Source organism: Malus domestica, chromosome 16, assembly GCF_042453785.1.
Source record: "Malus domestica chromosome 16, GDT2T_hap1".
Classification (NCBI taxonomy): Eukaryota; Viridiplantae; Streptophyta; class Magnoliopsida; order Rosales; family Rosaceae; genus Malus; species Malus domestica.
The window spans coordinates 37,938,155-37,955,326 of NC_091676.1; the positions used below are offsets into that span (position 1 = coordinate 37,938,155).

General features: G+C 42.3%; 1 protein-coding gene and 1 pseudogene across 5 annotated transcripts; one reads left to right on the forward strand and one right to left on the reverse strand.

The window, feature by feature from the left end:
• The first annotated feature begins 405 nt into the window (after positions 1-405).
• Positions 406-1,065, forward strand: LOC114822333 (uncharacterized; annotated as a pseudogene).
• A 1,743-nt stretch (positions 1,066-2,808) lies between these two features.
• On the reverse strand, positions 2,809-16,470 carry LOC103420186 (pentatricopeptide repeat-containing protein At4g19440, chloroplastic-like). Of its 5 annotated transcripts, none has more exons than XM_070815180.1 (6): positions 15,912-16,470; positions 5,315-7,529; positions 5,110-5,197; positions 4,249-4,410; positions 3,755-3,840; positions 2,809-3,225 (listed from the first exon to the last, which is right to left on the reverse strand). In XM_070815180.1, exon 2 carries the CDS (start codon positions 7,348-7,350, stop codon positions 5,332-5,334), a length of 2,019 nt encoding a protein of 672 aa, XP_070671281.1. In that variant the 5' UTR covers positions 7,351-7,529; positions 15,912-16,470; the 3' UTR covers positions 2,809-3,225; positions 3,755-3,840; positions 4,249-4,410; positions 5,110-5,197; positions 5,315-5,331. The 5 variants fall into 5 exon arrangements, with proteins under 5 accessions (XP_070671281.1, XP_070671279.1, XP_070671282.1 ...); XM_070815178.1 differs by having other exon boundaries at positions 5,315-7,546; positions 15,927-16,452; XM_070815181.1 differs by having other exon boundaries at positions 5,315-7,417; positions 16,038-16,172.
• Between the last annotated feature and the right edge of the window lie 702 nt (positions 16,471-17,172).

A 17,172-nucleotide genomic window follows, 5' to 3' on the forward strand; every position in this document is an offset into this window, starting at 1 on the left:
AAAACTACCTCAACTATTGGGTCAACCACAGTTTCATACCCCATCTTTAAAACATTTCAATGTCATACCTTATCTTTAAATTTGTTGCAATGTCGTACCTTCCGTCAGTTTGTCTGTCAATTGCTCTATTAAATGTTGACATGGCTTGAGACGGGACCCACTTTCTATTAAAAAAATTAATTAAATATTAAAAAAATTAAAATATTTTTATTTAAATATTTTTATAAAAATAATGTGGGACCCACCCACCTTCTTCCTATCCCACCCATCTCCCCCCACTCTTCCTCCCTTCAGTCCAAAACCAGAACCAGCTTATTCCCCATCCACCCGTGTCCTTAACCCCCAACCTTCATTCCCTATCCACCTTCTTCGAATTTGTTTAAAGTCTTGGAGATTTGATGCCTTCTAGAAACATGTTCAGAGAGAGGAAGATGGGGAAACCATCAGATCTACGCAATCTACGGTCTCAACCAGTTGCACACCATTCTCTTCCTTCTCTTCAACGATGTCTTATTTACCGCTCTGTCACTCTTCTACCTCACTTATTTCAACCTCGTCACCCTCTTCTTCCTCCTCCTCCTCCTCATCGACACTGCTTGTTTTGTCGCAGAGTTCACTGGCTCTGTCACCGCCCTTTCCTCCCTTTGCCTCTTCTTCACATCCGGACACTTCCTATACTCCTCACTCCCCCTCCACTACAATGTCGCCCAGCACATGGTCGGCTCAGTCAACGAATGGTTTAACGTCAAGCACGCCCTCGAAGTCGGCAGCGGTCGCGGCATACTCTTAAACGTTGTGGCGACCCAAATGAAGAAAGATGGGAGTTCGGGTCGGGTTATGGGCCTGGATCGGTCCAAGATAACGAGTCTCTAGTCAACGCTGCAAACGGCGAAGATTGAAGGTGTGGGGGAGTACGTGACTTGACGCGAGGGCGACCCCAGGAGATTGTTGTTCGGGGACGGGTACTTAGACATCGTGGTGTCTGCTGTGTTAGTCCACACCATCGAAAAAGAGTATGGCCATCAGATGGTGGAAGGGAGCTTCTCGTCGGAGATGGAGGTGTAGTGGGGAGGGAAGTGGTTGTGAGTGAAGCAGAAAGGGTAAATCCAAATCTTGACTGTGTAATCGACGGTGGAGAATGGGTTGAGGACGGAGTGGCAAGTGCAGCAGTGGAGGGGGGCATAGGGGAGGACGGTCATGGAGGGGAATGGCTTGATCAGAGTGTAGATGGTTGGGTGGCTAGGTGGAAAAGATGATTGAGTAGTGAGGATGAGAGCGAGGGAGAGTCACGATGGGATTCTAGTTTTGAGGGAAGGGAGGAAAGGTGGGGGAGACGACTAGGATAGGAAGAAGGTGGGTGGGTCCCACATTATTTTTATAAAAATATTTAAATAATTGTATTTTAATTTTTTTTAATATTTAATTAATTTTTTAATAGAAAGTGGATCATGCCTCAAGCCACGTCAACATTTAACAGAGGAATTAATAGACAAAGGTATCACATTGCAACAAATTCGAAGATAAGGTATGACATTGAAATGTTTTAAAGATGAGGTATGAAACTGTGGTTGACCCAATCAATGAACAAAATATCGATATTATCGGCGAAATATCGCCGATAATATCGTTTTTTACAGAGAGCGATATTTTTACACATATCCAGTCATTTATCGTCAAAATATCGCGATATTATTGATATTACCGATAATATCGCCAAACTCCGAGGCTCCGTCGTCGGAAGGGAAGGAGAGGGCTTCTGCGGGGAAGAAATTGGGGAGGCTCTGGGAAGCAGTTATGAAAATCAATGGCAGGATGAGGTTTGAACAAATCTTACCAATAAAAAAGGGAAAATATACAAATGAAAACAAAAACCATAACACAATTCGCCCTTCGTTTTTCCATTTCCAGGGGCTGCGGCGATTGAAGTTTTGAAGGGTTGGGGGGGGGGAGATCCGCGGCGATTGAAGATTCGAAGGGTTGGGGGGGGAGAGATCTGAAGATTCGAAGGGTGGGGGGGATCTGAAGATTCGAAGTGTGGGGGGGGCGCAGCGGAGAAGAGATTGTTGGGGGGGGGGGGGAGGGGGGAGATGGGGGATTCAAGAAGACTGAAAGGAGAAGAGAGAGGGATTGACTGAGAGCTCTTGGTGTGCGTGTGTGGTGTGGGTTCTCTTGAACTCTGTGTGCATGTGTGGTGGCGTGTGTAAGAGTGTAATGTGAAAAAATTTATCTCTGTGTGTGTGTGTGGTGGCGTGGCGTGTAATGTGAAAAAAAAAAACATGCAAATAATTTATAGGACGAATAAAATGTAAAATATTATACTAATTCATTATATATAAATAATTATGGTGTGTTTAAACTTCTTTCATTAATTACTACATATTTTCTACACTCACAATGTTTGCCAGCTCGCTATATAATCAACTTAAATAAGTTAAATCCATCATGCAATGCATTTCCTTCCAATTTTTTGTGATAAATTAATAGATAATTGACTAAATAAACATCCTGCAAAGTTTCAATAAAAATTTCCAAGTTTTTCTTACAATTTCCGTGGTTTCCATATAATTTTTATCGATATCGATATTATCCCGATATTTCCATCAATATTTCCGTGTTTTCGGACTACCGATATTTCCGATATCATCGATATTTAATACCTTGGACCCAATAGTTGAGATAGTTTTTTGTAATTTACCCTTATTACTTTCATTGACTATTGTTTTTTTTATGTATTTATTTATGGACAGGTCCCTTCATTAATCAGAAGTCATACCATCCGCATTCCTTGTTGAACTTTTCTTATGTTCATCATTATTATTATTATTATTATTTTGTCAGCACTCTTTTCTTCATGTTCTCTATGAACGAAGCACTACAAATATGAATGGGAAATAACAATTTTCATAACACGGATACATCGCGTCTCCACCAGAAAGGAAACGCATAGATGAATTTCTTTCTTGCATTCCAACAGCCTTTCCATGAATTGCCTTGGAAAAACGCAGGGAACTGGTTTTTACCCAAACAAACCCCGGTCAATCAGTTGCGTGAAAATTCACATAATCCGCGCTGGAAAAGCCATCCTCTCCTCGAAAGATCGCACAACAATAGAACACAGGCATCGCATCCTGCAGGGAGTTGTAAATCTCATGACTTCCAGACGACAGCAAGCATCTGGAGCAGGCAGGAGCATTTGGGAGGTCTGTTGCAAATGTCATTTAAGTTCTGCAAAGTTACATTTGGATTGTGAGACTTTAAATCTAATTTCTCTTCACAATATTAGCCATCCATGGCATGATTCACAGCTAGTAATGATATAGCTCCATTAAGCCAACAAGAAACAGAAAGGTGGAATGCCAACTACGAAAATAAAATAATAGACGAGCTATGAAATTAGGCCTAAATTAGCAATCCATGATCAATGTTATTACTATACAGACGTATTCAAAGTACATCTTTCATTTCGGTAATAGCCATAGCCAAATCAACAATCACCCCCAAGTAACCTTCAGTAATTTGGTCAGTATGGTACGGTCCGTAGTTTATACGGCTGAAAGCCAAACAAAAATGACAAGTTAATCAATCAAACTTGTTATGTCATAAACTTAGCGTCACTCAGGATATCTAGTCTCTGTTGATATCATCAAATCCTAAATTCTGGGAAAGGAAAAGAGAACTTAAATATAAAAAGGAGTTGAGCAAAATATCAGTTCTGTTATATCCAAGCATGACTTTTTGATAAACAACTTCTAACCTCATATTTGAAGCGTGACCTTGTAAACCTCAATACTAGCTCCAAAGATCGGCTGAGGAATTGCTAGGTCAGGAATCCAGGAAATTCTGATTGAAAACGAAAGAAAAGAAAATTTAAATGGTTCTGCGTAATACAACAGAATTCAACAGAAGCAGGAAGGAGAAAGAAAAAAAACCACTAACAACTCGAAATAATGATCACAACTGTTGTTCATCAAATTCAGCAACTGCGGTTTGCGGAATGAAAACAATAAAATAGAAAGCAAACAATATTATTGATAAAATTGCTAGAAGCAGGTTTGCTTGCCCACAGTTATCTATAAAATATCTCTTCCCCAGGCTTTATGCAACACAATCCTCGTAGCAATTTTTTGTTTATTCTGTGATTCACCTCAGAACAAGTTCTCTAGCCTCCATCAACCACATTATATATCGAGGGGAAAATAAACTCATGCAATAAACCTTCGAAAGATAAGATGGTCTAAAGTGCAATACCTAGTCTGACATCTCTTGATGTTTCAATCATTCGGTATGGCCATCTGGTCGAGCTATGTGCCTCATCAACAGAGTAAACAGGATTCAAATTTGAGACAGCTGATTTCTTACTTTCTTTTGTAAACATAGCCAGTCCCGAACTCAAATGAAGTAGGGTTGCAACTGGTGACCACCATTAGAGTAAGTAACAGTCAATTGATACAGACATCTTGAATTAATGAATTAGGACATCCCTACTAGGAATACTAATGGCGCTCAACCATTGAGATGGGAAATAAAGGATATATACTACAGCCACACTGCTCAATAGTACTTAAGCAGTTAACAATGGAAGTGAGCACACAAGTGTAATTTTTTCTCAAAGAGGCCACTTTATGCAGTGATGCTAAAAGTCTGAGCATGTGTAAACTTAATGGAAGGAGAGGCACTTAAAATATGAATCATCACAAAGTCTTGAAGTCTGTAATATTTGGGAGCTAAAAGGAGTTACAACATAAAATGTGATTATGTCATGATGTTTAAGTTTATACGTAACTTAATAACTACTAGCGGATGAAACTCTGCAAGCACATGTAACAGTGAGAATCTTTAATAAGTTAGCCAAACAAGGAAGATGTTTCTAAAATAATAAGACGAAAAAAGAACATGGGAAAGCAACAATTGTGCCAGCTATTTATTTTACTCCCAACCCAGGAATAAATTTACTAGTGAACCAATGTCATATCATGGCTATACCTTCACCCTACTAGTGACGATGCAATAACATATATCAACTCCACATAGTTATTGAATTAGAAGTAATTAAAGAATCTTCATAAAAATATGAAGCAAAGAAAATGAGTAATGTACAGATCTACCAACCTCCAAATGTTCAAGAATCATTTTAGAGACGTTAAGGAGATGTATCCCATGGTCTACGGCCATCAGTTTTAAGAATAGGAATATGCACCTGTGAATGAACCATATTACCTTCAGAACATGGTGCGCAAACATGGTGCACAAGTTAAATATCATAAAACTGTTCAGAAACAGAAGAATTCTTCATGCAAAAAAGAAAAAACCTAACCTTTTGAATGTTTCCAATCATTCCTGATTTGTACATGTAGTGGGCTGATGCAACCCATGAACCAATGTTGTATACGTAATTTCATCTAAAGCTACTCCTTTACTGGCCATATGATCACATACTTCAAAAGCTTCTTCCACCTTCCTTTCCTTACAAAATCCATTTGTTAACGCATTATAGGTGACAGCATCTGGGACAACTCCCATTTTTGTCATCTCAGATAGCAGTCTAGTTGCTTCTTCCATATTGCCTAGTTTACAGTACCCATCAATCATGACAGTGTAGGTAATCTTATTCGGTTTTATGTTAAATGAAGACATCTCCAGCAAGACATTCCCTACTTTATATATTTGTCCTAGCTTAAAATAACCATGAATTAGTGCTGTATAACATACAACATCTGGCAACAAGCCCTCATTCCTCATTTCATCTAGAAGGCATTTTGCATCCTCAACACTGCCAATATTGCAGAGTCCATCTATAAGAGAAGAATACGTGGCACAAGTTGGTTGAATGCCTTTCTTTTTCATGTCCAAGCGGAGACCAAGGGCTGCAGTCATATTCCCATTTTTGCTGTATGCTCTGATTAGTGTATTATAAACAACAGAATTTAGCTCCACTTTTTTAGTCACCAACTTACTGAAAAGGTTTTCACCCTCATCCACTCTGCCAGCTTTACAGTACCCATCTATCATCACCCCATATGTATAGACATTGGGAGCCAGACCCCGATTTTCACACTCATCCCATAGTTTAAGTGCATCGTCCACTTTTCCCCTATTACATAGACCATGAATTAACAAATTATAAGTATAAGTATCTGGTTCAATTCCTTGCTTAGTCATCTCTTCTTTAAGCTTAAAAGCTTCCTCCACTTTTCCCTCCTTGCAACAACCCGAGATAAGTGTGTTGTATGAGATTTTATCCATTACCAAACCTCTCTCTAGCATTGTTTTCAGTCGCAGAACAACATCTTGTGTGCTACCAGATTCACAAAGTCCATGAATTAAGGCATTTGAAGTCGCAGTGTTGGCTGCAAATCCTAGATCACATAGCCTAAACCAAAGTTCAACTGCCTCAGAATGCTTTCCATCTTTACAAAGCCCACAAACCAACGTGGTTAGCAAGCCATCACTAGGCCTACAGTTTCTTAAAAGCATTTCTATAGTAAACTTTAGCGCAGAATTGAACCTAGATCTCATGCATAACCAGTGAATAGCTGAGAAACAAACAGCTTGATTTATGGATAAACAATGGGACAGCATCTTGTCTAAAATCTGCTCAGCATGCTCCAACTGATTAGTTTTACAATATCCCTGCAGCAGAGAATTAAGAGTAACAGAATTGGGAGTTAATCCATTGGACAACATATCATCCATTATCTTTAGTGCCTCACTGATATTTCCCGTTTTACAATACCCATCAATCAATGTGTTATAGACAACCTCATTCGGGACAAATCCCCTATTGGACATTTCCTTCAAAACACAATTTGCCTCATAAAACTTTTCCAGCTTGATCAAACCATTAATGAGCACACTGTACGTTATAAGACTCGGGTTCACATTGTTTTCTACCATCTTCTTCTTGAACTGGAAAGCTTCGTCTAATCTCCTGCTCTTACAAAGCCCGTGAATAACATTATTGTATGTAACAACATTTGGAGCAATACCCCACCCTTCCATTTTTGAGAGCAAACCTATCGCTTCATCAACCTTCCCTCCCTTACAAAATGCATTAATTGCAGTAGTAAACAAGTAAACATCAGGAGAAACACCTCGAGACATAACTTCAAATACTTGATAACTCTTATGAAGTTCGCTAGCCTTCACTAACGAACTCAACAAAAAATTACAAATCTTCAACGATGGAAAGAAGCCCTTATCAGAAAAACACATAAACATATCAACGGCGTAACCAAAACCCATACTCTTGAATTGGGTGCAGTAAACATGAATCAACAAGTCCAGTGCCTGAACACCAACACCTCTTTCGGCCACAGTATTCAATTCCAACATGGCAATGGCTATCTCCATATGCCTGTGACTGGGGTTAGCATATGAAACTGGCACATTCCCATCAATCGAACGGATCAAAAGCAATCTCGCAGGCGATACAAGATTTGAATTAATAAGCAGATGAACCAAAACACAAAACGATCGAACAGTAAACCGAAACTTAAAAGATTCAGAAGCAAAATAGAAGAAATGGAGAGCTGTTTTGGAACTCCGCCTATGTCTTACATGGCCGGTCCCAAGCCCGGATAAAGGAGGAGGGGGAGGGCGTCAGGTAGTCGACAGCCGGCACTCCATGATCACGTCGAATCCTTATGAAAATGAATCCAGAACAAAATCGCGCTAAAGCTAGGGCGTCACCCGTAAGTGGCGCGCTGTGTGGCCTGAGCACAGTGATAAGTGAGCAAGGGTCGCTGTATCTCCATCGGCACCCGGATGCAGTGTTAAATGAGCAAGGGGGCCATAGAAACTTCTTTTCGAACGACTCCACTCAAAGTTGTTTGGGAGCATATGCTCCTATCAACTTTACCCGGGACACACAAAAGAAGTACTTTGATCCTATTAGACGGGGGAATGTGAAGAAGCTAGGACAGAAGGGTAGAGTTCAAGAGAGCAAAATGCGTTTAGGAACGTGGAATATAGGAACCTTAACGGGAAAATCTATGGAAGTAGTGGAAGTTATGGTGAGGAGAAGGATAAATATTATGTGCCTACAAGAAACTAAGTGGGTTGGTAGTAAGGCAAAGGATCTAGAAAACTCAGGGTTTAAACTTTGGTATTCGGGCACAAATAGAACGAGAAACGGTGTTGGCATCATCGTGGACAAGACCTTGGTACAAGATGTTGTAGATGTCAAGAGGGTAGGAGATAGAATCATGGCAATCAAGATTGTAATAGGACAAGAACTTATCAATGTGATTAGTGCGTACGCACCTCAAGTAGGGTTGGATACGAGTTCGAAGGAGAAATTTTGGGAAGATCTTGGAGACTTGGTGCAAGGAATTGCTCAGACGGAGAAGTTATTTATAGGAGGAGATTTAAATGGACACGTGGGCAGGGAGACAGGCAACTATGGAGGTTTTCATGGTGGCCATGGTTTTGGGGAGAGAAACGAGGATGGGGAAGCTATCTTGGATTTTGCAATGGCATATGATCTCTTCTTAGCCAACACCTTCTTTAAGAAGAGAGAAGAACATGTGATCACCTACAAGAGTGGGTCGTCAAAAACACAAATAGATTTTCTTCTAATGAGGAAAGGGGATCGTATAACTTGTAAGGATTGCAAAGTTATACCAGGAGAGAGCGTGGCTAATCAACATCGCTTGTTGGTGATGGATGTACATATCAAAAGAGTAAGACAAAAGAACAAGACTTGGAAGTGCCCAAGGACTAGATGGTGGAATCTAAAAGAAGAAAAACAAGCCATTTTCAAAGAGAAGGTAATCACCCAATGTGTGTGGGATAGAGAGGGGGAAGCTAGCCAAATGTGGGATTCCATGGCTAGTTGTATCCGAAAAGTAGCAAAAGAGGTATTAGGAGAGTCCAAGGGCTTTGCCCCACACCAAAAGGAATCTTGGTGGTGGAATGAGGAGGTACAAACGAAGGTGAAGGCTAAGAAGGAATGTTGTAAAGCCTTATACAAGGAGAGGACCGATGAAAATGGTGAAAGGTATAGAAAAGCGAAGCAAGAGGCGAAGAAAGCTGTCAGAGAAGCTAAGTTAGCGGCTTACGACGATATGTATAAACGACTAGATACCAAAGAAGGAGAGTTGGATATCTATAAACTATCTAGAGCAAGGGAAAAGAAGACAAGGGACCTAAACCAAGTGAGGTGCATCAAGGATGAGGATGGAAAGGTTCTTGCTACAGAGAACGCGGTTAAAGACAGATGGAGAGGTTATTTTCATAATCTTTTCAATGAAGGACATGAAATGAGTGCTTCTTTAGGGGAGTTGAGTAACTCAGAAGACTGTAGAAACTACTCTTTTTATCGTCGAATCCGGAAGGAAGAAGTGGTTGTAGCTTTGAAGAAGATGAAGCATAAAAAAGCAATAGGCCCAGACGATATACCAATCGAAGTGTGGAAACTTTTGGGAGAGACAGGTATAACATGGCTCACTGACCTTTTCAATAGGATTTTGAAAACGAAGAAGATGCCAAATGAGTGGCGAACGAGCACTTTGGTGCCTATCTACAAGAATAAGGGCGACGTACAAAATTGCATGAACTATAGGGGTATTAAGCTAATGAGTCATACAATGAAGCTCTGGGAGAGAGTCATTGAGCATAGATTGAGGCAAGAGACACGGGTTTCGGACAACCAATTCGGGTTCATGCCAGGGCGCTCAACCATGGAGGCAATCTATCTCTTACGAAGATTGATGGAAAGATATAGAGATGGGAAAAAGGATTTACACATGGTCTTTATAGATTTGGAAAAAGCGTATGATAGGGTCCCAAGAGACATTCTTTGGAGGATTTTAGAGAAGAAAGGAGTACGAGTAGCATATATCCAAGCTATACAGGATATGTATGAAGGAGCAAAGACTGCCGTAAGAACTCATGAAGGACAAACCGAAAGCTTTCCCATAACTGTAGGATTACATCAAGGCTCATCCTTAAGTCCTTACCTTTTTGCGTTGGTAATGGATGAGTTAACAGGACATATTCAAGATGATATTCCTTGGTGTATGCTTTTCGCAGACGATATAGTGTTGATAGATGAAACTCAGGAAGGGGTAAATGCAAAGCTTAACCTTTGGAGAGAAGTGTTGGAATCTAAAGGTCTTCGCCTAAGCCGATCAAAGACAGAATATATGGAGTGCAAGTTCAGTGCAAATGGAGGCCAAAACGAGTTAGGGGTGAGGATCGGAGATCAAGAAATACCAAAGAGCGACCGTTTTCGTTACCTAGGATCTATCTTGCAAAAGAACGGAGAATTAGATGGAGATCTCAACCATAGAATACAAGCTGGATGGATGAAGTGGAAGAGTGCATCCGGCGTGTTGTGTGACCGCCGTATGCCACTGAAGCTCAAGGGAAAATTTTATAGGACGGCAATAAGGCCGGCGATGCTGTATGGCACAGAATGTTGGGCGGTGAAACATCAACACGTACACAAAATGGGTGTAGCGGAGATGAGGATGCTTCGTTGGATGTGTGGGCACACGAGAAAGGATAAGATTAGGAATGAGGATATCCGGGGTAAAGTAGGAGTAGCCGAAATTGAAGGAAAGATGAGAGAAAATCGGTTACGGTGGTTTGGACATGTGCAAAGAAGGCCTACTGACGCTCCGATTAGAAGATGCGACTATGGGACAGAGGTTCAGGGCCGAAGGGGTAGAGGAAGACCTAGGAAAACTTTGGAAGAGACTCTAAGAAAAGACTTAGAGTACTTGGATCTAACGAAGGACATGACACAGGATCGAGCACAATGGCGTTCTAAGATTCATATAGCCGATCCCACTTAGTGACTTGGATTTTCCAAGTCTCCAACCGAGAAGTTTTCCTCACTCGGGAAATTAAGGGAACACTACCCCAACCTACATGCTCCACTCAGAAAGCTTCAACATACAAGCTTCAACAAAAGAAAATTCAAAGAACTTAGCGAAGAAGGCTTTGGTGTATTTAACACAATACGTTGAAATGAAGGAAAGCTTATTTATTGATATCCCCGATAAGCTACAAATATGTACATATACATGAGTCAAAATAAACACACAAGAGGGAGCCTTCACAAAGGTTGCTTAGGAGAAGTCTCAGCAGTCGGTAGAGCCCCAGAAAGAGAAGGCACCGGAGGGGGATCATTTGGAGCCTCAGTACTGGACAGAACCCTGGAAGGAGGAGGCATCAGAGGTTGATCATTTGGAGCTTCATTACGCGGTACAGCCCCAGAAGACGAAGGCAATAAATGCCTTTGGAACAAACCCACAAATCTCTGATGATCAAGTAAAACCTGACCATCAGTTTCCTTCATCTGGTCAAGCTTCCTCTTCATGTTTGTAGCATAGTCATGTGCGAGCCGGTGCAACTGTTTATTCTCATGCTTGAGCCCTCTAATCTCCTGTTTGAGACTCATCACTTCAGCCGCCAATGATTCAACTTGGCGGGTTCGAGCAAATAGGCGTTGGGCCATATTAGACACAGAACCTGCACACTGAACACTGAGAGCCAGCGAATCCTTAACAGCTAACTCATCAGACCGTTTGGAAAGTAGTCTGTTATCTTTGGGAGTGAGAAGGTTCCTGGCCACCACCGCAGCGGTCATATCATTCTTCATCACGGAATCCCCAACGGTAAGAGGACCAGTAGGGGAGACGAAGGATGGGCGCCATATGTTGTCTGGAGAAGGCGGGGCTGCCTCTTCAACAAGGTTCAAGTCAAAACGACGGTCGGAGGGGCCAGACATTTTCAAAGGTGTTGAAGAGAGAAGAGGTCGGACAAATCAAGATCTTAGAAGTGCAAGAATGAAGCTTCTACTGGTGGAGATTCAAGTGTGCTTTAGAACTTAATGCCAGCCCCTATAAAAATCTGCACTCGACGGAGCTTCAGAAATCGAAGAGGCGCCTGCTCAGAAATCGGAGAGGCGCCTGCTCAGAAATCGAAGAGGCGTTTGCTTTCTCAAAAGCTGAGCTGTTTAGAGATCACGAGGGTTGATCTCAGAAATCGAAGAGGCTTTTGCTTTCTCAATAGTTGGGCTGCTCAAAGACCACGAAGGCCGATCTCAGAAATCGAAGAGGCGCTCGCTTTCTCAAAAGCTGGGCTCCCCAGAGACCACGAGGGCCGATCTCAGAAATCGAAGAGGCACCTACTTTTCCAGCCTTGTCAGCACCTGTCACACGCACACTCAGCTTTGCGGAAATTATGGGCATTCTGTCGAAGACTTCTGGGGAAGTAGAAAACACATGAATCTTACTGTTCAATCACTCACTTCCCACACGCAACAATAGCTCATGGGTACCACAGATAACTTTGCCAAAGTTCTCTGCCAAAGTTGAGCACGTGAAGCTTGCAGCTCCCACTACATCGCTCTGACCAAGAAGGGTAAAAGAATAGCAAAGAAACAGCACTAACAAAGTTTAGACCCATAAATTTTGAAGGTCTAGCTACCATATTATTACCCACAAGGGTAAAGGAACAGTACCACTGCTGGATAATTGGAAAGTCCCTGTGTGTCAACCTCTGTGCTTCGTGGCAAGGTAGACTAGCAAACATGCCCAATCTTTACTCACATTCGAGAAAACACTCCCAATAAGATTGCTTGCTCCAAAATCGAAGAGGCACCGTCCTCCGAATCTCGAGAGCCAGACTCCCAACATGACTACTTTATTAAAAATCGAAGAGAGGGTAAAGGAACAGTACCATTGCTGGATAATTGGAAAGTCCCTGTGTGTCAACCTCTGTGCTTCGTGGCAAGGTAGACTAGCAAACATGCCCAACCTTTACTCACATTCGAGAAAACACTCCCAATAAGATTGCTTGCTCCAAAATCGAAGAGGCACCGCCTTCCGAATCTTGAGAGCCAGACTCCCAACATGATTACTTTCTCAAAAATCGAAGAGACACTGCTCCCCGAATCTTCGAGAGCCAGACCCCTAGCATGATTGCTTTCTCAAAAATCGATGAGGCATCGTTCTCCGAATCAATCGAAGAGGCGCTCGCTTTCTCAAAAGCTGGGCTGCCCAGAGACCACGAGGGCCGATCTCAGAAATCGAAGAGGCACCTACTTTTCTAGCCTTGTCAGCACCTGTCACACGCACACTCAGCTTTGCAGAAATTATGGGCATTCTGTCGAAGATTTCTGGTGAAGTAGAAAGCACATGAATCTTACTGTTCAATTACCCACTTTCCACACGCAACAATAGCTCATGGGTACCACATATAACTTTGCCAAAGTTCTCTGCCAAAGTTGAGCACGTGAAGCTTGCAGCTCCCACTACATCGCTCTGACCAAGAAAGGTAAAAGAATAGCAAAGAAACAGCACTAACAAAGTTTAGACACATAAATTTTGAAGGTCTAGCTACCATATTATTACCCACAAGGGTAAAAGAACAGTACCACTGCTGGATAATTGGAAAGTCCCTGTGTGTCAACCTCTGTGCTTCGTGGCAAGGTAGACTAGCAAACATGCCCAACCTTTACTCACATTCGAGAAAACACTCCCAACAAGATTGCTTGCTCCAAAATCGAAGAGGCACCGTCCTCCGAATCTCGAGAGCCAGACTCTCAACATGACTACTTTCTCAAAATCGAAGAGAGGGTAAAGGAACAGTACCATTGCTGGATAATTGGAAAGTCCCTGTGTGTCAACCTTTGTGCTTCGTGGCAAGGTAGACTAGCAAACATGCCCAACCTTTACTCAAATTCGAGACAACACTCCCAACAAGATTGCTTGCTCCAAAATCGAAGAGGCACCGCCCTCCGAATCTCGAGAGCCAGACTCCCAACATGATTACTTCCTCAAAAATCGAAGAGACACTGCTCTCCGAATCTCGAGAGCCAGACCCCAGCATGATTGCTTTCTCAAAAATCGAAGAGGCATCGTTCTCCGAATCTCGAGAGCCAGATACCACAGACCACTTTTTCAAAGTGCTCTGACAGAGTTAAAACATGTGAAGCTGGCAGCTCCCACTACCGTGCTATGACCAAGCAGGGTAAAGGAATAGCATTACTACTTGTTGTTAGGGAGACGCCTATATATGTCGACCTCCATCCCCAACGGACAGGCAGACCTGCAAAAATGCTCAACCCTCCATCATATCTGAGAGGGCACTCCCAACGAAGCCTTTCGAAATATTCAGCTTTCTTTCCCCCCGATAATACCTCTGCAAACAAGCTATACTAGAGCAAGAATATCTCATATCATCAGGGTTAAAAGCAAGAGTATCCCATATCATGCTTTTTCCCTGCCTTTTCCTTTGGCCTTGTTTTTACCTGCAAGACAAGGAGAAAGAGAGCAATCAGTCAGCACTTGGAATCAAGCTTCCAGCCAGGAACTGACTGCCTGGAACCCCTTACCTGATTACTTACCTGGCATTGCTCTCGAGTACTCATCTTCAACATCTTATGTTTCCAGGGAAGATTCCGCATCTGCTTGAGGAACAGATAGGGCAAGTGCGAAGGATACAAGGAAGCATGTGGAGACAAGCGTAACAGCACACGTGCCGATACATCCATTACTCTGTCAAAAGCAAAAGTATCCCATATCAGCAGGGTGGAACGTACTCTAGATTTGATGGACTTGTTTTGACCCTCAAATTCTTCAGTCGGCCTTATACTCTGGAGGAAACCAGAAAACCCTCCAGCTCAGTTCAAGAATAAGCCTGTGGAAAGTTACTTCTTCAAAAGCAAAAGTATCTCATATCATCTCTTCTCATTTTTCTTCTCTTTATCCTTCATGCTGTTGCAAGATGGGGAGAAGGTGAACAATCAGTCGGAGCTCTGATTGCTTACCTTGTCTGTCACCTCTTTCAGCAGACCCCCTAGCTCGGCGACTTGGGGAACTCCTACTACATGGTTTGTATCGCGCTCGACCAAGCCTGAAACTACAAGTAAGCTTCAAGTGAAATTGATACATTACCTTGTGCATCTCCACCAGTTAAAGATACCACCCCTGGATGGAGGAAAAGTACTTCCACAGAAGATGCCACATCTACCTATGAGACAGATAAGGCAAGTCAAGACGACACCACACTCCGATACTTAGAAGTTTCGTGATTACGAGATCATTCTCCCACAATATTTCCTAATGTCATTTGTACTAAATCATTCACTTGTACTCACTAAAGGAGAGCTTGAACCTATGTACTTGTGTAAACCCTTCACAATTAATGAGAACTCTTCTATTCCGTGGACGTAGCCAATCTGGGTGAACCACGTACATCTTGTGTTTGCTTTCCTATCTCTATCCATTTATATACTTATCCACACTAATGACCGGAGCAATCTAGCGAAGATCACAAAAAGCGACCGTTTTCGCTACCTAGGATCTATCTTGCAAGAGAACGGAGAATTAGATGGAAATCTCAACCATAGAATACGAGCTGGATGGATGAAGTGTAAGAGCGCATCCGGCGTGTTGTGTGACCGTCGTAGGCCACTGAAGCTCAAGGGAAAATTTTATAGGACGGCAATAAGGCCAGCGATGTTGTATGGCACAGAATGTTGGGCGGTGAAGCATCAACACGTACACAAAATGGGTGTAGCGGAGATGAGGATGCTTCGTGGGATGTGTGGGCACACGAAAAAGGATAAGATTGGGAATGAGGATATCCGAGGTAAAGTAGGAGTAGCCGAAATTGTAGGAAAGATGAGAGAAAATCGGCTCCGGTGATTTGGACATGTGCAAAGAAGGCCGACTGACGCTCCGGTTCGAAGATGTGACTACGGGACAGAGGTTCAGGGCCGAAGGGGTAGAGGAAGACCTAGGAAAACTTTGGAAGAGACTCTAAGAAAAGACTTAGAGTACTTGGATCTAACGGATGACATGACACAAAACCGAATGCAATGGCGTTCTAGGATTCATATAGCCGACCCCACTTAGTGGGAAAAGGCTTTGTTGTTGTTGTTGTTGTTGGAGAGCTGTTTTGGGGTTCACATTGGAGCTAATGGAACAGAACAACTGATCAAATTGAAGAGGCGACAAAAGGGGTACGAGAGCTTTACACTTAGAAGAATCTAGAGATGGTTTTGAGAGAACAGAAGATACCCAGTTGTGCAAACTCTGATCGGGCGGCTCCGGTTGATCCGGAAGATGCAATGGCGGTGGCTGAGGAGGCTCTTTGTGGCGGCGTTGGGTGGTGCAGGTCACGCACGGGCGGTTGATGGGAGAGAAGAGAAAAAGATGGGGTTTGGGGACCGAAAGCCTCCTCAAATCCATCGGAAAATGCATGTGATTAGCTCTTCTGGGTGTGTCGATTTTGTGGGTTTTACTGCAGGGTTTATGAGAGTGAAGCTGCCATGGATTTTTGCTTTGAGATTCAGAGGATGCGAAAGAGCCACGATAGTGAGAGAGGGAGAGAGAGAGAGAGGCCCTTGAGGTTTGCTATTCTGTTGTGGCCCTTGTGGGTTTAAAGCTGCGCCGCAGGCAGAAGGCACAAGCAACAACCATGTCAAACCAGGGTGAGAGAGGGAGACAGACCGTCATAGAGAGAAACGAAGAGAGAGGTGTAGGCCGAAATTTGGGCTTTCTATTGGGCTAACTGCGCATATTTCAATCTCCCTAACCCACTATACGTTCATTTTTCTATTGCAACCCTTGATTTATTTATTTATTTATTTTTAGTATAACGACATATTTTATACTAAAGATATAGGAGAGTTCAGCAAACTACACAATGGGCAACCTATTTAGTATCAAATTCGAACCTAAATCATCTCACTTGCAAGTTAAAAGAAATGTCACTAGACTATAGTACTGAGTAGCCCTCGATTTATTTTTAATTTTAAACAAACGATAGAATATAACATTAAAGTCATCTAAAGCATAGAGAGGAATATTCAAACTTAAATGCAGAATATGAAGCAAAATGCTCTAATTAACTTGCAAACCAATGTCGGCCACCCTTAATTCCTTGAAGGCACCCTTTTATTATTTTTTTTTTAATACGAGGGATATTTGGGGAGTGAAAATCAAACTACGAATCTAAGGTGCAAGGATGAATACCCTTAATTAACTAAGTTACAATCTGTCCTTAATTTTTAATATAAGAAACACATGGTTAGTCTAGAATGATATTATTGTCCATGGTAAAAAATGGAGGTCAATCCTAATAGATGTGGGTTGACCCTCATCGTAGTAAGGCTACCTTAAAGGGTGCATGAGAGATCTTATGGGGCGTAAT